We start from the raw sequence: 21,212 nt of genomic DNA, 5'->3' as shown, positions 1-21,212 counted from the left end.
GAAAGAAAGAAAGAAAGAAAGAAAGAAAAGAGGGAGCAGGAGGGAGAGAGGAAGGAAAGAGGTGAGAGAAAGAAGAGTAGGAAAGAAGGAATAAAGAAGGAAAGAAAAAGAAAGAGGGAGAGAAGACAGAGATAAAGAAGGAAGGAAGGAGAGGGAAAGAAAGAATAAGAACGAGAGAGAGGAAGAAAGAAAGGGAAGGGGGGGGTCGCCGCCTTGATTCAGCACCAGAAAAGAGCGCGAAGGGACCCAGGGGCAAAAAGCATTTCCCCGGCCCCAGCTGTTTGTCGGCGCTTTGTTGGCGCGGCGCTTCAGCAGCAAGGTCCCACTGCTGGGTCCCGCTGGCTGGGGCGCTCGGCGGGCCACATGACGAGGTCTGGCGGGCCGGATTTGGCCCCCGGGCCTTGTGTTTGACACCCGTGTTTTAACACATCCAATTGTGTCAGGAGCGGACCAGCAGTAAATCACACCGAGCACTTTGGAGTTAACTCTTTATTAGCAGAAACAGGATCTGCACAGAAGTGCCAGGCCTAATGAGCACAACAACTCATCTCTGGCAAGTCCTGCCTCCATGAAGCAGTTGCTGAGACTGAAGGTCCCTGCCTACCCACAGCTGCCTAAGTCCCCCTCCTCTCCGGAAGTTTCCCCAAGCAATCTCAGACTGTGCCTGCATGAAGCTAACTTCTCCACACTCTTCATGCCCCTACTGGTTCTGGGAGACCAGCGGGGTGGGGAGCTTGTGGCAGCAGGAGAGGGAGACACCTGTGCCTCTTCACCAGCCAGACTCATCTCTGCCCCTTGGCCTCCCTCCTCTCCTGCTTCCGCTTCTGCCTCTGAATCTCTGCCAGACTCCTCCTGCTCACTAAGCCCTGTCTACCCCTTCAGCTTCTGACACCTCCTCCTCCCCCCAGGCCTCTCTCTCTTCTTCCTATGACCCCTCATTGTTGTCCCACCCCCAGTTCCCAGGCCCTGAGTCTTCTTCCCTTTGGGGTTCCCCAGCTGGTTCCTCCCACCATTGCTCTGCGTCCAACCAGTCTATGGCCGATTGCTTTACCCAGATGTTTGAGCTGAGTTCTAATGAAACACTGCTAGGACAGTCTTCAGATCCCTTTAACAGCTGAGTGCTGTCTACACCGGTCAGTGATGTGGTACATTGTCCCCGGCTCAATGAAAAAATGTTTCTTCTATTTCTTGCTCCTTACTTAGCTGCTCTAATGATATCCTCAGTCCATGAATGTACACATTTGGATGTCCGTGAATGGAGGAGGAACTGAGGAAGCAGCTGATTAGGGAGAGACAGAGTCGGGGTTGTGAACTTCTAGTTGGTACCTTGTGCTCTCTAAACCTGGGGCCATAGCTCTATGGTAGAGCACATGGTTTGCATGCAGAAAGTCACTGGAATCTGCAGATCAAGTAGCAGGTGATGGAACGGCTTCTCCCTTGCCAGAAACCCCGTAGAGACACGGCCAGTCAGGGTAGACAACATGGGGATAGATGGACAAATTAGTAGAAAGCAGCATCTGATGGGTTGTAGCCAACCAAGTTCTGCTCAGAGTAGACCATCTGAAATCAATAGATCTAAGTTCATCATTCCCATTAATTTCAATGATTCTACTCTGAGTAGCATCAACACTGGATTCAGCCATATGTTTAAAAGTGACAGCTCTAGAGTCCTGCCCCTGGGAGTACTGGGCAAAAATAAAATGAAATCAGAAATCAGCTTGAAGGAGAGCACTGTCTGCACATGGTAACACAGATGCCATGGATGCTTTAGCTGAGATTCCTGCACTGCAGGGGGTTGGACTAGATGATCCTTGGGGTCCCTTCCAATGCTACAATTCTACAATTCTTTGTGGGCTCCAAAGAAAGGAGTCTGAACAAAAGGTTTCTAAAGTATATGTGTTGCATTGATGACCCCACAATCCAACAAGACTCTGGCTTCAGACAACCTATGCCCAGATTCTGAAGTGAGAAACAAGCTGTAAGCATTAATAATGAAGTGGTTTTGGCAGAAGCTGTGGGAACGATGGGGCCATGTAGCATGCATATTTAACAAACAAAGTCTTGCTTGTGTTTGGCATTTTTATACGCTCAGGTGGATTTGCAGCTGCAGTCACCACCCCTCTGGATGTAGCCAAGACAAGAATTATGCTGGCAAAGGTAAGAGCTCGGAGAACAGTGTGAGGCTAATTGACAGGTTTGCAGGTTAATAGCACTGGGGGTTTGCATAGTAGCAACAAAATCAAACCCAGCACCTTCTAATGGTTTCTTTTCTTCTATTTTAAGTTTGGGGTCTATGTCTCTCCAACTCTGGTGCCCCTTTTTCTGGCTCTCCCTGCCACCTCTCGTTTCTTTTCCCACTCAGCTGCTGCTGCTGCTCCTCCTCAAAGGGCGTCCCCAGTTGGTGCTTATTAATTGATCTATTAATTTAGATTTATAGGCTTGGCTCGTTCCTGTAACTCAGAGCTGGCAGCTGCTTTCCCTAATCCCATTTATCCTTGAGTCAATACATCGAGGTGGACCAGTGTTATTCCTGTTTTTCAAGTGAGAAACAGAGACTGAGTGATGGTGGCTTGCCCAAAGCTGTGCTGCATTAGGCTGCGATTCAAGCCCAGATGTCTCCCAGGTCCTATCATGCGACTCTACCCATCTGAGCCCGACACTTTTTTTTTTAATTATTAGACAGAATTGAGAAAAATAGCCTTAGCATTGGGCTCCCATAGCACTTCATTCTAAGCACCAGGATCTTGCACGTCAACAAAAGATAGACAAAGTGGACGTGCACATTCTTTGCTACTCTCATAAATGACTTCATCTGGAACCAGTGTGACATGCTGGTAAGAGTGTTGGTCTAGGGCAGGCATCCCCAAACTGCGGCCCTCCAGATGTTTTGGCCTACAACTCCCATGATCCCTAGCTAACAGGACCAGTGGTCAGGGATGATGGGAATTGTAGTCTCAAAACATCTGGAGGGCCGAAGTTTGGGGATGTCTGGTCTAGGACCAATGAGACCTGGGTTCAAATCAACACTCAGCTATGACGCTCAAGGACCAGTCAGCATCTCCTGACCTCCCTCACAGGGTAAAATGGGGGTGGGGAGAACCTGTCGCGCTGAGGAAGGGAAAACTTAAACACGTTACAGGGTTCCTAAAAAATAGACCAGGGGCGATTATACTTCATCCAGCAGAGCTTTACTGCTACTGAAGGCAAATGAGCATAATGGTCACAAATCCAATACATACAGGATTGGCACAGTCCATAAGAAATCCAGTTGCAGCACTTACAATAAAACTTACAGTACTTATAAGACTAAAACTTCACACTACATACGGAACAGAACAGAACAGCAGAACAAAGAGACAGAAAGAGAAAGTAAGCTCAGGCTCCTTCTGGCCTTACTATTATAGTTAGCATGACCTTGACAGAAAGATAACAGAACCAGTTTAAATGTACTCAGCTTCTCAGAAGGAATAGCCCAAACAAGAACCTTCTGCCTGTTTCTTTCACATAGAAAGAAACCTTCCAGAACACTCTTGAATTAAGCAGAAGCAGGAAAGATCTCTACACATCATATCGATAACTTTCTGTACTAAGAACTGCAAACTGACAGAACCATGTACACCATCTAGAGCAGGCATCCCCAAACTTCGGTCCTGCAGATGTTTCGGACTACAATTCCCATCATCCCTGACCACTGGTCCTCTTAGCCAGGGATCATGGGAGTTGTAGGCCAAAACATCTGCAGGGCTGCAGTTTGGAGATGCCTGACCTAGAGCTTCTTGGAGGGAAGATGGGACATATGAATGAAAAAATAAATAAACAAGCAAGCTTGGGAGCAGACCTTTGTCTTGGAAGAAGTACCTTGACTCACCACTCTTAGATTTAGTCCTTCATAGAGGTGTGGTGGTGTGGAGAAGATGCCCACCCACCCAATGGTGGAATGACTGCTTGGTGGAGTAAAAAGGAAACCAGCAGTCATTCCATATCTATGGAGCACAGTGGTAGTTCATGCGCCTTGCATGCACAATTTCTCAATTTAAAGGACTGCAAAATACCTTTGCCTGAGACTTTGGAGTAGAGGTAGACGGTACTGTGCAAGACATCCCAGTGGTCTAACCTGATATGAGGCAGCTTTGAATGTTTATCTGTGTGCTTCTATACAGACCGGCTCCAGAACCGCAAGTGGGAATGTGCTGTCGGCTCTGCATCAAGTTTGGAGGACCCAAGGGATATCTGGGTAAGGATGGATTGGGCACAGGGAAGAAGGCGGGTTTCACTTGTAACACCCAAGTGAATTACTGGGGGCCTTTATATTTTTCTGCAGAAGGGCACGCCCCCCTCTGTTTAATGTTTTCATCTGTGCTGCTTGGTGACAGATAAGTTGTAAAAGGAATGAGTGAAACTTAAACTTAAATTAGTACTTTTCAAGCCAGGTGGGCACTGAGTGTGCAGCAGGCACAGCACTAGAGCAAAATGTGGGCAAACAAGAAAGATTCAGCTGTTTTTATTCTTCAACAGTGTACACAAAGTAATAATAATAAAGAATACTTGATGAGAAGTAGGGGAGGAAGGAAGACCCAACAGATTGACAGAACAAATATTATGTGGCTAGTAATTGTTTTGAAGAGGGTTACTTAGAAAATAAATAAATCGGTGTTTTGCAGTGGCCCAAAGTGTTTCCATGGAGTTGTGATCAGCAAAGTGGAGTATGGGTTCAAATTCTAGCTTGGATTAGTGAGTTTATATTTAATAGGTTTAGTATAATAACATACTACAGAGACTCCATAATATTTACTTGTCGTTTGCACCCTGTTTGTATATTTATATGTATTATGGGTTACTTGTAGATTTTGTAGTTCAGGGGGGTTAAAAGGAGAAGACCCTGAATAGCCTTTCTTTCCAGCTGCCTCCTTTCTTTCAATCAGTAATCACCCTCTGCTTTGCAAAACTTACTGAGTAATAAGGGTCTTTTCTTTCTATCCTCTCAGCCAGAGAATAAGTAATGGGGTTGATATTAGGCTTCACTCTAAAAACAAATAGAAAGCTGGAAAAAAGAAGGAAATGCTAATAATCATTCTGGAGCAGGCCTGCTTGCGAGCTTCTGTGGAGGCAAAGGTTTGTTGACTTAGAAGAACCTCGAAGATTATCAAGTAGATTCCTCTGGATGGAGCCACATTGCTCTTACAAACATTTCATTTAAAAAGAAGTCTATGTTAGGGCCAAACTTCGGTATAACATTAATTGCATCATCGTCATCATCATCATCATTATTAAGGAATTTATATACCGCCCTAAACCCGGAGGTTTCAGGGCAGTTCACATAAAAAGATCACAGTATATAAAATAAAAATAAAAGCAATAACCCAATAATACCCCCCAAGCCACATTTTAAAACGGTATGGGACGTTGATCAGGTCAACCAAAGGCCTGGTTAAAAAGGAATGTTTTTGCCTGGCGCCTAAAGGTGCATAATGAAGGCTCCAGGCGAACTTTCCTGGGGAGAGTATTCTACGGACGGGGAGCCACTGCAGAAAAGGCCCGTTCTCGTGTTGCCACCCTCCGGACCTCTCGAGGAGGCAGCACCTGAAGGAGGGCCTCAGAAGATGATCTCAGGGTCTGGGTCAAGGAATGAGGCGGTCCTTGAGGTATTGCGGTCCTGAGCCATTCACTCATTCATGCAATTAATGAGTGCATACTTCGTTGTTATGTCAACATGAGCTTTGGGGAAGGCTGAGCAGCCTTAGGACCATGGATGGTGGGGCACATCCTGCCATGGTCCTAAGAAAAACCACGCCTCTGCAAGATTCTTCGCTTAGGCAGGAATAACCAGCTGCAGAAATTGAATATGAGGGACACTGTCTTGCTCACAGCACATTTGAAAAGGATATAGTGGTCTTCGGGAACCACAAGCTTAACATGAGTCAACAGTGTGATGCAGAAGCAGCAAAAAAAAGAAGGCTAATGCTATTCTAGGCTGCATCAACAGACGTATAATGTCCTTTAGGGACCTTTGGAAGTTGCTGGCATTGTCGAGGTGCGGCAGGCCACAGAACAGCCCCCTGAGCAAAGATGTGGCATCCATAAATGCCAGGGACATTGCTCCCTCTGAATTATATTCACTGCAAAATGCCATCTAAGGAAACCACCTGACTTCAAGGCTCTCTAGACTGGCTGTAGCACAGTAAGAAAGGTGGTAAGAATAGGCACAAACAGTTGCAGCTGAAAATAAAATTTCATTGATTCCTTCAGTTGAAAGGCCCTAGACCTAAAATCACCCCCCTCTCCCTCCCTCTCTGTGTGTGTCTCCAGAAATATGTCTCCAGAATTTCTCTAAATTTGTATAGCTGGGGGGAAAAATATAGCTTCGATTAATCTCTAGGCAGGGAGAAGTGGCAAGCTGGGGCAGCATCAAAAAAAGTATTGGAAAGGGTTGGAAATAGGAAAGACCAGTTCTGCCAGGCCTGCTGCCAATTATAAATCTATTAATCAGGACAGTAAAAGTGTCAGGCTCTGTGCCTGTCTGAAACCAAGAATGACAAATGCCTTATCTTGCGGATTGACACCTTATTGAAACCAGAAGGGCGCATTGGGCTTCCTTTTGGCACCTCCACTGTGGGCCAGCAAATGAACATCCCGTCCTGTCTGGGGAGAGAGAAAGAGAACTAACAGCAGCAGATAGGTGTCTTGGCAGTGATATAATAGGAGATTATAACAGGAGATTAGAGGGGCATAAGGCAGACATACGCTTGGGCTGGTTTTCTTCTTCCAAATGAGAGGCTGCTCGCCTGTCTTGTGCACGTTGGCACTTCTCTCTGTCATGCTCCAGGCTGTCTGCATTCTGCAGAGTCAGAAAACCCATGTGGCCTTTTGGTATCTGGAGAGTCTCTTCTTCCAGTTTTAGAGCACTGAAGGGTTTTGGATATCGGATTGAGAATGTATGGGTAGTATTTAATTGTGAGGTTGCAACTTAGAGACAGGCTTCAAAGTTACATGTCCCGCAAAGCTTCTTGTACCTTAAAAAACCAACAACCATGGAACACCATTTGCTGTGTTGCTGAGTTGTTGGAAACTGGAACTGACTAGTGGACAGTGGAGTTCCCTGTGGTGTTGTGAACTTCGTTCACTTTAGCTGGAGGATGTAGGAGTTGCCCAGGGTTGGAGGCAGAATACTGGTTGAGAGGGATAGTTAAGCAAATAAATAAAGGAAATGGTTGCTGGAGTCCAGTGTTGTAGGCTGCAATCAGTAGGTGCATTCTTATAGTGAGAGCCAGTGTGGTGTAATGGTTAAGAGCGGTAGACTCGTAATCTGGGGAACCGGGTTCGCGTCTCCGCTCCTCCGCATGCAGCTGCTGGGTGACCTTGGGCCAGTCACACTTCTCTGAAGTCTCTCAGCCCCACTCACCTCACAGAGTGTTTGTTGTGGGGGAGGAAGGGAAAGGAGATTGTTAGCTGCTTTGAGACTCCTTGGAGTAGTGATAAAGCGGGATATCAAATCCAAACTACTACTACTCCTCCTCCTCCTCTTCTTCTTCTTCTTCTTCTTCTTACAAAAAAGCGTGCCCATCCACACAATGGCATAAATTGTGTCTACACATGCTTGGAAGTTTCTTTAACTGCTTTCTCAACTCAGCAGGCTATTCAAAGGGACTTGCTCTTGGGAAATGCTGTTGGAGAAGTAGCCCCACGAAGACTCCCGTGGATCGCATCCATAGTGTCAGCACCTGGCACTCGCATGCATCTTCTGATGCTTCTGTTTTGAGACTGGGGCACCCACCTGAACCAAGAAGTGTGACTCAAGCATTTCTGTAGTGAGAGCATTGCCATTAAAGTATTGGAGACAAGCATGAGAATGATTTTAAACCTATGATATGACATAAACCTGGGTGGGTGGATAAAGATCTCTCAACACATTTTAGTGTCTGAGGGAGCAACACCCAAGCACCCAAACGCCGAGACTTTTAGACATCATTTCAGTAGGGCTTCTTTCCCAAGCGAGCTTGCTTTTGGGTGGTAGCCTTAATAGATTTTCACAGTCTGCCTTGGAATGAGGAGTGGGAAGTAGTCTCATGGGAAATGATTTGCAAATGACAGTGGCCTGCTGCATCTCATATCAACAAGCACAAAAATCTGCCATTGGGAAAATCTAGACGTGGCCTTAGTATTAGGTTTGGGGGAGAAATTCTCCTGGTTTGTATTTTTGTGTGAACCTGCGTAATTTTCGTTTCCCAAAACAATGCAGAAACCAAAAGACAGGGAAACTTGCAAAATTCAAACACCTCTGAATTTTGTGACCCAGTTCTCCAACTAAAAAGTGTGCCAAGAAAAAAAGATTGCATAGGTAAATGAAAATAAAATTCAAAGCTTATAATAGAGGGTCTTACTTACAAAAAATGAATACACAAATGCATATATAAATCGGCATGAAAATATGTACTAACTTTCATTTGGAAAGAAAATTTTGCAAATTGATGTGAAAAAGGAGTTTAGGGTTTGAAAAATGAGTACCTGAGGGAGACTGAAAATGACTGATTTGCCCATCTTTGCTTAGAATTCAGGTGCCACCCCTCTTAAAGTTATCCCTGTGTGGAAGATGGTCATGGTTAACGGATGACTGAATGAAACCAGGGTCTTCCTTTGTGATTTTGAGATTCATTGAGGCATGCGGGTGGTTTAGTGTGTGGATAATGAAGTAATAATGTGCCATTCTTTTGTCAATGACATCATCTTTCACAAGGAGTAGGTGCCTGTTTAAGGAGATGGTCTGTTCCAATTAAACCGCCTCAGCCTCCAAGGAAGATGACAGCATTTCTACAGGCAACAATGGTGTTCTACCACAATATATCTGCCCATGGAAGGCTCTGTCGGTACTTGCCTTGTTACAAATTACTTGGCTTTAAAGCTGTAATTATGGTAATAGACCGAATTGCTGTCTAGTGAAACCATAAAACATTTCCATCTGCCTGCCGCAGCCCCGAAGCAAAGATCATTACCACAGAGAAGTGCAAGTGCAGGAAGGCGGTAAACTGAGCTCTGCATCTGACCTAGCAGTGGAGGAGAAAGAAAACTCACCAATATCTATTCGTGAGTTGCCACCAGGTCTCCAAAGACCCACAGAACTTATCAAGGGGCTTTGGTCTTTACAGACAAGTCTCATTGCTCGCTAAAACCTTTGTTGTAGGAAGAATTCTAATCAAATAGGGATGTGTAATTTTCCTCGCTGAAAGGCTATTGGAAGAATTTAATCAGGTTAGAAAATCCAGGCTGATTATTATTATTTTTTATTGAAGCGGGGAGAGCTGCGGTAACATTTGGCCTAAGTCTAGTGAGCAGAAGTTTTCTGCTAGGATTATGAGAACCTGGTTTCTTTAAAGGAGCATATTGAAGGCATACAGTTGGGAAGAGGTAAAGATTACATAGGTAATGGGGCGGTGAATGGCCTGTGCATACCCTGTTTCTCCGAAAATAAGACGTAGCCATAAAATAAGCCGTAGCAGGATTTTTAAGCATTCAAGGAATATAAGCCATACACCGAAAATAAGACATAGTGATAGGCGCAGCAGCAATGCCGGCCACGGCAGGAGGAGGAGGGGAAAAAATAAGACATCCCCTGAAAATAAGCCATAGTGTGTTGTTGTTTTTTGAGGAAAAATAAATATAAGACAGTGTCTTATTTTTGGAGAAACACGGTAGGATTACTGGAGCAGCCTGGAGACAAAAAAACCTATCCCCATATAGATTTATATCCTCTTTCAGAAGTGCTGAAATCCAGACATTCACCCATCATTGTTTTCCCGAGTTGAATTTGCCTTCCATGAGCAGAAAACCTGAGGCTGATGGGCAGTTGATTGGGAGATGGAGGGCTTACACATGACCACATTTCTTCCTGATGGTGGAACAGCCTCACACTACAGAATTTGCTGCAGGAACTCAAGTTGGGAGATTTGGGGTGCCCCCCAAAGCTGTCTGTACACAAACTGAACAGACTTCTGCTGCTGCAACAGAGCTTCTTTTCCTCTGCCCCCTGCAGCCCCCCTTGACTCTCAAAATCTGTATAGATTTTTGGAGGGTGCCGGACTGCAGTAGAGAGGAGAGGAACATTGGTTTTTCCTTGTGCAACTGGGTATTTGTTTAAAAAGACCTACATAGCCATAGAGGGTTTGTGGTGGTGGGAGGGTTGTTTCAAGAGTTTTGGGATGTATCAAAGTAATCCCATATCCTCCTGTGACCCCAGGGCACAACGGAACAGTATAGCAAGCACAAGAACATGCGAGGAGGTTTGCTAAGTTAGACAATTGGCCCATCAATCCGGCATGCTGCTTCTCACAGTGGCCAACCAAATACCTCTGAAAAGCTCTCACGCAGGCCACGAAGGCAGCATCCCTTTTCCATTGTTGCCATCTAGCAGCTAGTAATCCTAGGTGTGCTGCCTCTGAACCTGCTTGTTCCTTGGAGCGGCTATGACTCATACCTATTGACAGTTCTATCCTCCATGAATTTGCCTAATCCCCCTTTAAAGCCGTCTGAGCCAGCAGCCCCCACTGTATCTTGTGGGAACAAAGTCTCTGCCTCCATTGTGTGATGTGTACGGAAGCACTTCCTTTTGTCTGCGTTGTATCTCCTGTTACATTGGTGTCCCTGGATTACCTGAACTTCAGTATCCTGGGCATCAGAGAAAAGCTCTTGGCTCCATCCACTTTCTCCACACTCCGGAGCCCAAGGACAGACTTGAGTGGGCTAGGACAGATTTCAAATCCTCACAAAATTGTTTAAGGCCAGTGTGGTGTAGTGGTTAAGAGTGGTAGACTTGTAATCTGAGGAACCAGGTTCGCGTCTCCGCTCCTCCACATGCAGCTGCTGGGTGACCTTGGGCGAGTCACACTTCTCTGAAGTCTCTCGGCCTCACTCACCTCACAGAGTGTTTGTTGTAGGGGTGGAAGGGAAAGGAGAATGTTAGCCACTTTGAGACTCCTTCAGGTAGTTATAAAGCGGGATATCAAATCCAAACTCTTCTTCTTCTTCTTCTTTGAACTAGACACACTCTCTCTCAGCTTCACCCACCTCACAGAGTTGTTAGGATCACCAGGGATCCTAAGGGTCTTAAGACACCAATGGACATATGGCCTCTTCTCTTCTCCCCCCCCTCCTTCCAGCCACCTTTATCACTGAAATACCTTGAATCCAGCAGCCTTTCCTGATGGGAAGAGGGCTCCAGCCCGCTGCTCTCTTCCAGGGTTGCTTCCTGATTAGTTTATTGCAGAATCAGTGCTATGCTAGCAAAGAAATCTGCACGATGTCATCATAATAGCATTGTCATCATACTATTCTAATTTAATTTCATTGCTACTTATAAGTAATAGCAATATTCTTATAAATGCTAGTCTTGGTATTTTGTTGACATTTAATCCACATTTCCTCTTAGCTCTGCAATATCGTTTCTGAAATGGATTTCAACGTTTAACCTGTGCGGTCAAAGCGAAGTCAAGGATGGCTGGTTGCTTTTTAAGGCGTTGGGAATGCGGGTCTTGCACTGCCCACATTTCCTTACAATATATGTAAAGGAATGAATGCCACTGAACATGCACAGAGTGTAGAAATAAATTATTATTATTATTATTATTATTATTATTATTATTATTATTATTATGTGTCATTGTGTCCTTGCTGAACAGCACCAGCTGTTGTTATATTGGCTCTTGCAGAAAGGCAGAATGTCTTTGATGGTGAGAGAGAAAGTTGAACCCCCAGCACCTCTCATGTAGAAACTTAGTCGCCCTGCATAATCAGTTATTGAATTCATGCATTTTTTGGAGAGTGCATAGACACACTCATCCCCCGCATTTAAATTTGACACATGCAGCAAAGCTTTTAAAAGTCAGGAAGCACCTTTACGCGACTGCAGCGGCCAGAATACTGATTTCAAAGAACTGGAAGGGGGAGAAAATCCCATCAGTGTTAGAATGGCAAAATAAACTCTCCGAGTTTGTAGAAGTGGCAAAATTGACGGCAATTATTAGAGGCCATACGAACCAGAAAATAATCAAAGAATGGGATGGAGTGAAGGAATACGTGAAATAATATTGTTCTGGAATTGAAATAATAATAGATAATGGGTAAAACGCATAGGGGTAAATAAGAAAAGAATAAAAGAATTAATTGGACAATTACTAAATCGGAAATAACACAGCAAGATGGAAAAAATAAAATTCTGAGATCACACACGGGCAAGGGAGAATGGGGGGGGGTTGTGGGAATTTTAAATATTATTTAGAATATAAATTTTCTAACTGTGTTGTATTTGTATATAGTAAAGAGAGTAATGATACATATTTTAATTTCAATGTAGGCAATTTAGATAATGGACCTATGTTAGAAAACGAATTCGATGTCTGTATTTTTGAAATGGAAGTTTATGTTTTTTCCTTCTTCTTTTCTTTTCTGGTTTTGAAATAAAATTTAAAAAAGAAAAAAAAAGTCAGGAAGCACCTGCTACTTATTGCCCAGCAGGTTTTGAACAGATACTCATTCAATCTCTCATAAACCAGAATGGAAAGAATTAATTATTTCAGCCAAAGAGGACTTTTCATTTGAGCCAGGATCCACCACTGGAGCTTAACGTGAGAATCTAATTTTAGTGCTGCCAGCTCATTCCAGGAAATATATTGCTGAGCATATAAAGGATTGCCTTACGTCACTCCGTGGGTCGCAACCAGCCAACATGTGCTTGGAATTAGGGAGACCCTCTTCCGTATGTCGAAGGGGTAGGATGTGAGCCAGTGTTATATATAGCCTGACAGATCCCCGCACTTCTTCTTTTTTACATTTTTGGTGTTCTCATTGGCAAATGGTTCATTCACAGGAAAGCTGGACCCAAATGAACTGGGCTGGAAGCAAACAGCCCCATTGTGTGGGAGGGGCTACATTCTAAAAAGTGACAAATCCCTTCCTGTTTGCCAGGTTGAACTTCTCCATCCCTCTTCCCCTAGATTAGGAAAGGACTGTGGCTTCCAGTCCACAATGCTACCACCTGGCCTTTGAACGAAGCCTTTACTAATGGCAGAGCTGTAGCTTTTAAATATGTCACTAGCCTTTGTATCGGTTTCCAGACCGGTAGCTGTGTTAGTTTTGTGCAGCACTGAACAACAACAGAGCCCCGTGGCACCTTAAAGACTGACAGATTTATTATGGCATAAACCTTCATGGTTTGGGCCACTTCAGCAGATGCAGATTCTTGGGTGGCAGATATATCTGTGTGGGCAGAAAGGGGGCGGAGAGGGATGTGAAAGTTGGGAGTAAAATAGCAATGAAATGCAAGAAGTCAAGTCTGTTACTGTTCACTTGTTTAAAGTATTTACAATAATGTGCTTTGCCCGAAGACTGCAGGCCAAAGATGTGTACAGTCCCAATGAGAAAGCAAACAATAACAAATACAAATTTCAGTTAGTATAAAACCACCAGTAGTGACCCCCCCCCCAAAAAAAAATCAGTCATGCGTTGGCTGTGGTTTTAGGTGGCAACTATTGGTGACATGTGATGTCCTTTCTCTTTCCCTTCTAGATTTGTTCAGTAGCAGATTGTCCCCAAATCTGGCCTTCTTTCACTGCTTTCCCACTTTGTTGAGTTGGGTACCATAGTCTGAGAAATGCCTGATGGAAATCCTTAAGTTGTGTAGCTCCAACAGATCAGTGCCGGATTTACGTATAAGCTAAGCAAGCTATAGCTTAGGGCCCCACTCTTTTGGGGGGGCCCAAAAAAATTAAAGGAAAAAAACCCTGGATGTACATTTCCAAAATCTAAGATAAAAACATATAAAATAAAACCTACATACAGCAACAGTGTTTTGTGTTGTGTAGGCTCCTATGATGTAAGTCAGCCACGTCCAACAGATAGATCGTGATCTACCGGTAGATCACTGGACATCTGTGGTAGATCACTGGTAGATCACTGGCTCCTCCCAAAGAAGCTCAACAATTTTGGCTCCCCTAAAGAAAAGCTCAACACTTTTGCCCTGCACCCTCCAAAATGTGGCTTTCCTCCTCCCTAAAAAGCTCAACAACTTTGACCTGAACCCCCCCAAAACAGGGCTTTCCTTTCTAAAAAAAAGTTCAACAACCTTGACCTGAACCCCAAAAGGGGGGGTAGATCACTGCCAATTTTTAACTGTGAGTAGATCGCAGTCTCTTGGGAGTTGGCCACCCCTGATTGTAAGTCATGGGCCCCGTCTGCTAGCCTGCTCCCTTAAAATATCACTGGTTTGCTCATTTCTATATATAAGGTGCCTACATTCTGCAAGGATTGGTTGCAGGGCAACATGTGCAAATGGCTTTAGATACCTAGTAGGTCCATCAATTACCATATATTCAACACACAAAACAGTGACAATTTGTTGTTGACAAAGGACAGCTGGGCATATAAAGGGCCCCATTACCTCCAGTAGTTTAGGGCCTCATCAAACCTAAATCCGGCCCTGCAACAGAACAGATCAAAACGTAGGTGGTTGTATGCATCTTGATAAGAGACTTAAAATAATCTTTGCTTCTCTCTCTCTCTCTCCTCTCAGGTTGTTTGCAGGCGTTGTCCCTCGAATATCTGCCATCAGTCTTGGGGGCTTTATCTTCCTGGGGATGTATGACAAGATACGCCGTTTGCTCTTGTGAATTGGCTCTGGAACTCGAAAAGGAACAGCTGAGGTGCTGCTTCCCCCTCCCCTTCTCCTAAGGGGGGAAAAATGCGCATTTGTGAAGTTATTCATTTGCCTTCCCACAAGTTTATCTCCCCGCAGGCCCTAGGTCCTGCCTCCTGTGGCTCAGCAGCTGTTCAACAGCCTGGACTCTATTCTCACTATTATTTAAAAGAAAAGAAAAGAAAACCCTTAATTCCGTTTCCCTAGTATAAAATGTCCCTGTATGGAAACCCCTGTTCGAGTGGTGAGCTCATTGGAAGGAGCATGCCAAGAAAGGCAACTTTGGGGGGCAAACGACTCGTTTTATGGGCTCCAGCCTTGTGCCTGAAAGGCATTATTATTAGAACTCATTTAGGGAAAATGATGTGCAAATGAGAAGAACATGGCCTGCACGGCATGGAAGGAATAAAAGGAGCACTCATTTGTTTTGTGAGACCAGCATCACAGCATTTACGTTACCCCAGGCCAGCCATGCTCCAGAGGACAGAAGAAAAGAGGACAGGCACAGGGATTTCTTTCCTTAAGTGAGTGTGTGTGTGTGTGTGTGGTTTGAACCCCATTTGGAAAGTTTAGACCACTGTTCCTACCTGCAGGTGCATAGCAAGCATTCTTGCTTGGATAAGCAAGGCTGCCTTTTTTAATTAGACTCAGATTTCTCCAGTAAAAGTACAATGTTGTATTATTTTACTGTCCAACAAGGTTGCCTATGAAAATGAAACAATGCTCTTGGTTTTTCTACCTGCCTCCCACCCCACAAGCGGCACAGTCTTGCAGAACGTGAAGAAGGGGAGGGGGGTGACCAGCAGAAAGGGGGGGCGATGGGAAAGGGTGCCGTTTATAGCCTCTTTTACTTGAGGAATAGTGCAGCAAGCAAAGCAAGAATTGGTGGGCCTGTCCAGAAGGGAATGATGGGTTACAGTCTGTGCCACCGGCCCTCAGGGTAACATGGTGAGTTGGGCTTCTGATTTTTGTACGCTGCTTGGTAACCACCTGTAAGAGCAGTTTGTGAAGCTGCTTACAGAAGAAAGCCGGGCATAAAGTTTGCTATTGGCATGTCTCTGATGCCGTCCCTGAGAGATGCTCTCCGCTTTGCATCTTTGCAGCTCGGATGTAAATACACTGGGAAGGATACACCCAATGAGCCCTGCCAAAGGACTTCCAACTGTGCAAAGGGGCTTTCTCCCCTCTGTGCTGGGTGTCCATGTGTCAGGAGAACTGCATGCTGGGGGGGGGGTGTCGTACCCAGGGCCGGATTTAGGTTTGATGAGGCCCTAAGCTACTGAAGGTAATGGGGCCCTTTACATGTCCAGCTGTCCTTTGTCAACAACAAATTGTCGCTGTTTTTTGTGTTGTATATATGCTACATGGCAATTGATGGACCTAATAGGTATCTAAAGCCATTTGCACATGTTGCCCTGCAACCAGTCCATGCAGAATGTAGGCACCCTATATATAGAAATGAGCAAACCAGTGATATTTTAGGGAGCAGGCGAGCAGGCAGGGCCCATTGCTGTATGTAGGTTTTACTTTATTTGTTTTTTATCTTATATTTCGGAAATGTACATCCAGTTTTTTTTTCTTTAATTTTTTTTGGGCCCCCAAGAGAGTGGGGCCCTAAGCTATAGCTTGTTTAGCTTATACGTAAATCCAGCACTATCGTACCACTTGGCAATTGAAATGCTTGCTTGGGCAGAACATTCGTCAGAGTGTCTCATTGAATTCTAGCCACTTACGGAAATAACACAGATTAAAGGGCAAAATGTTCATCAGGTCTTTAAAGTTTAATATTTAAACAGTCTTGGCAGTGAATTGAAAGAAGCCATTGAAGAATAATTTTTGTCACCTGCCCTTATCACAAAGCAATGATCTAGATAACGTTTGTGGCATGTTCTACCCAGGCAGGAGATAATCTGAAGTTCCAGAGGTCCTGGGAAACACACTGTTTCCCCACATAATATAGATACTTAAGTTGGAGACATAACTGCTAATTAAGTTTTCTTGTAGACACATTATTGTGCCAAAGCAGGATCAGATTTTCAGATGGAACGTTCAAGAACTGCTTTGTTGGCTTGGAGTAAATGCTTGTCTCTTCCAGCATTCCAACAGCCCTCTCTCTGTGTCTCCTAGAAAACATCCTATTTTGTTCTCATCGTCTGATGCTTGGATTTACGCTGCCTCTCAAACATGGGAGTTCTAGTCAGCTCTCATGGGCAATAGCCATAGAACTCTTCTTCAGTCATGTAATTTTTAGAATCCTGTGGCTTAAGCCATGTTGTCAACCTCTCCCCCCCCTTTTAATTATGTCCATTACAAATATGTTAAGTGAGCTTGTATTGGATTTCAGTGATATCTACTAAGGGCTCAAGCATGCCTGGATACCAAAAATACACAATGGGCGGTCGGCAATGTCAATGGAGAAATGATCCTTGGAAGCCATTCGGCTTCCGAGGCGCGTTCAGAAACAGAAGCATTCACTTCCAGGTTTTTAGCGTTCGGCTTCCGAATTGTTCGGCTTCCGAGACATTCGAAAATTGAGGTTCCACTTTCATATGGTGAGAGAGACTGAGAGAAAGCTGAGTAGGGCATGCCATATAACACTATTGATGGTGGCAAAATGGCACACTGCCAAATCCCCCAGTCACATTTGCCCATAAGATTGGCCCATGGTGACAGAAGGAGGTGTTAGCAAAACCACCTAAAAACTTTACTTATCAATGATAATGAAAGCACAACTGTCTGCCTATTTGCTCTTAAGCAAGTTCCACTTTAGCTCAGTGAGACTTGTTCGCTAGTTACTGTAATTGTGTTTAGGATGGACTGCATATTAAAAGGGAGTTTTGCAAATCCCACTCACGTAGCAATGTGGCATTTTCTCTTAACCCCATTCATCCATCCAACAATAACCACAGACTCTAATCTAAACAGAAACCATTGATATTATAAATGGGCGTTTATTAAAGTCACTTCAATGCCATTTGTTAGGACACTTCCAATATTTTTACAATGTACTTTGTCAATGTACAACATTGTACCAAAATTTTCTAATAAATAAATAACTTTGTACACAAAAGTAATACTTCCTCTTTCACAATGCCTCTCAGAAGCAGCAGATTCACATATTTAGTGGAAGTAACAATATTATTTAAACAGTTAACAGTATGCAAAAATACAATATTTTTCAAAATGTCAGCGTGGCAAGTGTGCTTTGCATTTCCGATGATGATACCTCCCCTCCCCCTTGCATCTCTCTCTCAACTTAGCCTTTATCAGTCTACCTCTTCTTAGAAAACATATAACGTATTCCCTTTCTGTACCACCAAGAGGGAAAATGCAGTCTGATCCCCACCTCCATTGGCTACTTTTTTCCTTTTAAATGCACTGACTAGCTACACCTTGGCACTTCACATAATTAGCCACCTACCAGAAAGTGCAACTGAATCTACCATCAGGAAGTGATAGAGACAGGTAGCTGGCTAAGTTATGCATTGCTTCAAAACGGCCAGCTTCAGCTAAAAAAAAAAAGCAGATGGCAAAACTTGTCTCGAATCTTTTGTTTTTGTTACCTTTCTCCTTACACTCCTGGGTTTTGAGGGTCCTTGCTTGACAAACCCATCGTCTCCTCCAGTTGGGCTGGGTGGGAAGAAGGACCTCTTTCATTGGAGGTGCAAAATAGCCAGATGTTTGCAGGCGCTACCCAGGCTTTAAGAGATCAGTGTGTATTTCACTGGCTTTTCCATTTCGTGGAAAGCCCACAACACGCACAAACCTATATATAGTAAAATACCCACAGAAGCTAGGCCACAAACATCTAGTTGCTTCCTCTGGAGCTGCAGTAGAATAGGGTAACCTAAGTAGAATGAAGCAACGTTAACACGGGGGAGGAGCAACTTGCATGTTAATCTGGCCTTGAAACGCTGCCTTCAATGGCATTTGTTGTTGAAAGATGCTGGTGAAGGAAAATAACGCAATGCCTTCTTTAGAACTGTGAACAATCTGAGCAAGGGAACACCGGAACCATTCCAAAGACTCTGTATGTTTAGAGCTAGCTGAAGCCCACACTTGTCTCCTGCCCCATAGGCAGAATTGGGCCCAGAATCCTTACGTAAGCGCCTACAATAATCTAAATGTTCTTGCTTCCCACGTTTGCTCCTCTGAAACTGGCCTTCAAGTCATGGCTACGAATAATAAAAAAAGAGAAAACACAAAATGTCATTCTGCCCCTCTCCGTCTTAAGTCACAACCTAAATGTAACTTCATATTAGGCAGAGCCTGAACTACAGAACTTGGGCGTGGAGAGGAGAAATTTTATTCACCCAGGTGAATAAGCATCAGGAGAAGAAGCAGCACTTCTACAGACAAAAAGAACGCTCTCTAAGTTTTGAGTAGAACTTTTTCCTGTGTGTTCACATTGTTTTTTTATATTTACTTTTTAATAGTGCTTTAGGTAAATGACAGCTCTCAAAGCAGTGTTACTTTAAAAATGAAAGCAGTAGCCTAGTGTGGTTGCATCTTTTTTAAAAAAAATATGCCCTGGAGAAGCTTAAAAAAGAAAAATTCAGAGAAGTTTCTTCAAAAGCAAAAAGAGCAACTAGCTAAAAAAAATTTAGATTCAAAGCCAGAATTAAGAAAAAGAAAACCGGGTCTTTGTGTGCAAATGGATTATTCTGTGTGTCAGATTACTGTGTAAGAAAGCAACCAGGCCTTTTGAAATAGACTGTGCTAAAATGCCAGAAGGAAAAAAAATTAGTAGCTTTCAGAGCAAAATATGGTCTGCCAATCAATCCTCTTCTTCCTTATGCTTGTTTTAATGCTGTTCCACTAGTGCAGGCATAGGCAAACTGCCTTCCATATGTTTTGGGAATACAATTCCCATCATCCTTGACCACTGGTCCTGTTAGATAGGGATGATGGGAGTTGTAGTCCCAAAACATCTGGAGGGCCGAGTTGGCCTATGTCTGCACTAGTGCAATGAACGGTTTGCATTTAGATAGGCACGCGAATGTTGCAATCCTGCAGAGGGAAAGGGCTGTAGCTTGGCAGCAGAGGATCTGCTTTACTTATAAGAAGATCCTAGGTTCCATCCCCAGCATTTTCAGGTGGGGCTGGGAGTGACCCTTTTCTGAAATGCCGGAAAGCCACTCCCAGTCAGTGTAAACAGGACTGAGCTAGGTCTGCCACACGTAGGAGGCAGCTGCTTACATTCCTCCAAGGCTGTGTGCATGCTAACATTTGTTTGAAGTCAACGGGATGTGTGTGTCTGTATCCCCAGCATTCACAAGAGCTAGGATGTAGAAAGAACTTGCAGCCCTCTTCTTCCTTCACAAGCCCAACTGCACGGCATGGGAACCGCGCCAAAGTACATCTGTTTAATAATGGTACCCACACTCTCGTCTAACTCCCTTTTGTTTCAAGGAACGTATTCTTCAGACGTTCCCGGGGCACTTTTGCACCACCTCTGCCTAAGCAATGCTAAAGCAACAGAGCTCAGTTTAAAACATCCGCGGCAACAATCCTGCACGCTTACCTGGGAGCAAGCCCCACTGAACTCAGTAGGGCTTGCTTCTGAGTAGACAAAGGATTGTGCTGTAAGTGCAATATTTCTATGGGGATATTTGAACTAGCAAACCAATTCAGTACTTGCTATGAAAAGGGGGGGGGGATTTCACAATCAAGGTCTTGTTCCAGTAAGAAAAATGTACGAGTCTGTTCTTTTTTCACCTAAGGCACCACAATGATTGGGGAATTAAAAAACAACAACACAAAACAGAACACAGAAACCTAACAGCAACCTTCTAAGTGAGAAAAACCTTGTATGTTGTCATTGTATAAGTTCACTCAGTTCCATCATGCACCAAGGAATAAAATAACCTCTGTTAAAAGATATAATATAATATATATTTATATATTTAGATAGATTTTTATATATGAAAACTCTTATGTACAATTTTGTTATCAAATACTTTTCACTTTACACAAGGACCTTTTGCATTTCTGTGCTTTCTATGCAAGCTAGCGTGTGAGCCACGGATATTTCCAGGAAAGTTCGGACACTATGTACAAGCGGGTGCTGCGTTGATAAGACTTCGTTCCCCCACGCAAGCTTGCTTCATATACCTCATCTTGTTTCCTGTCTTTCTTTCTTTCTTTCCCTATTCTTTGAGGAGCTATCAGTTCAGAACTTGAGGTAGAAGTAGCTTAGATAATTTCGTGCAAAGAAAGAAATTCTGTAGGTATATATATATATATATATATATATATAGGATGCTCCATTTTAATTTGCACATAGCAGTTTTCCTCAGTCTGTTCCAATCTTTTCAGTGGCTCAATTCGTGAAGGGAGTCACGTGACCTTGGTAAGTGTCCGTTGGAGAGAAGCGCCTGTTTGACTTCGCTCTCTGATAACGATAGCTCAGCAGTTCCTTTCAGATGCCTCAGTGAGCCTTCAGAAGGCAGTAGAAAGCCACAAGGCTCCAAAGATTTCGCTAAAGGCTGTGAAGAACCTGTAAAACAAAAAACAAAAAACTCCACTGTTAGCT

The 21,212-nt window shown here is 43.9% G+C and overlaps 2 protein-coding genes across 5 annotated transcripts in view; one reads left to right on the top strand and one right to left on the bottom strand.

Moving 5' to 3' along the window:
• SLC25A26 (solute carrier family 25 member 26) overlaps positions 1 to 17,526 on the top strand; it is a 129,963-nt gene extending 112,437 nt beyond the window's left edge. For 2 of the 4 annotated variants that reach the window (XM_060271329.2, XM_088662444.1), the window contains exon 8: positions 14,555 to 15,395. In XM_060271329.2, coding sequence (XP_060127312.2) covers positions 14,555 to 14,712 — 158 coding nt within the window. In that variant the 3' untranslated portion in view covers positions 14,713 to 15,395. Of the gene's footprint in view, positions 1 to 2,092; positions 2,158 to 4,160; positions 4,235 to 14,554 lie in introns of all 4 variants that reach the window. The other 2 variants (XM_035106708.3, XM_088662443.1) reach the window with 2 other exon arrangements.
• Positions 17,527 to 17,608: 82 nt separating this feature from the next.
• The window catches only part of LRIG1 (leucine rich repeats and immunoglobulin like domains 1), a 130,945-nt gene continuing 127,341 nt past the window's right edge, over positions 17,609 to 21,212 (bottom strand). Inside the window, exon 19 of the mRNA XM_060271328.2 lies at positions 17,609 to 21,176. Within this exon, the coding sequence (XP_060127311.1) occupies positions 20,992 to 21,176 (185 nt within the window). The 3' untranslated portion in view covers positions 17,609 to 20,991. The remainder of the gene's footprint in view (positions 21,177 to 21,212) is intronic.

This window comes from Zootoca vivipara, chromosome 2 (assembly GCF_965207765.1).
Source record: "Zootoca vivipara chromosome 2, rZooViv2.hap1.1, whole genome shotgun sequence".
Classification (NCBI taxonomy): domain Eukaryota; kingdom Metazoa; phylum Chordata; class Lepidosauria; order Squamata; family Lacertidae; genus Zootoca; species Zootoca vivipara.
Note: the sequence above shows the minus strand (reverse complement) of the source record. Positions and strands in the feature narration are given on the sequence as shown.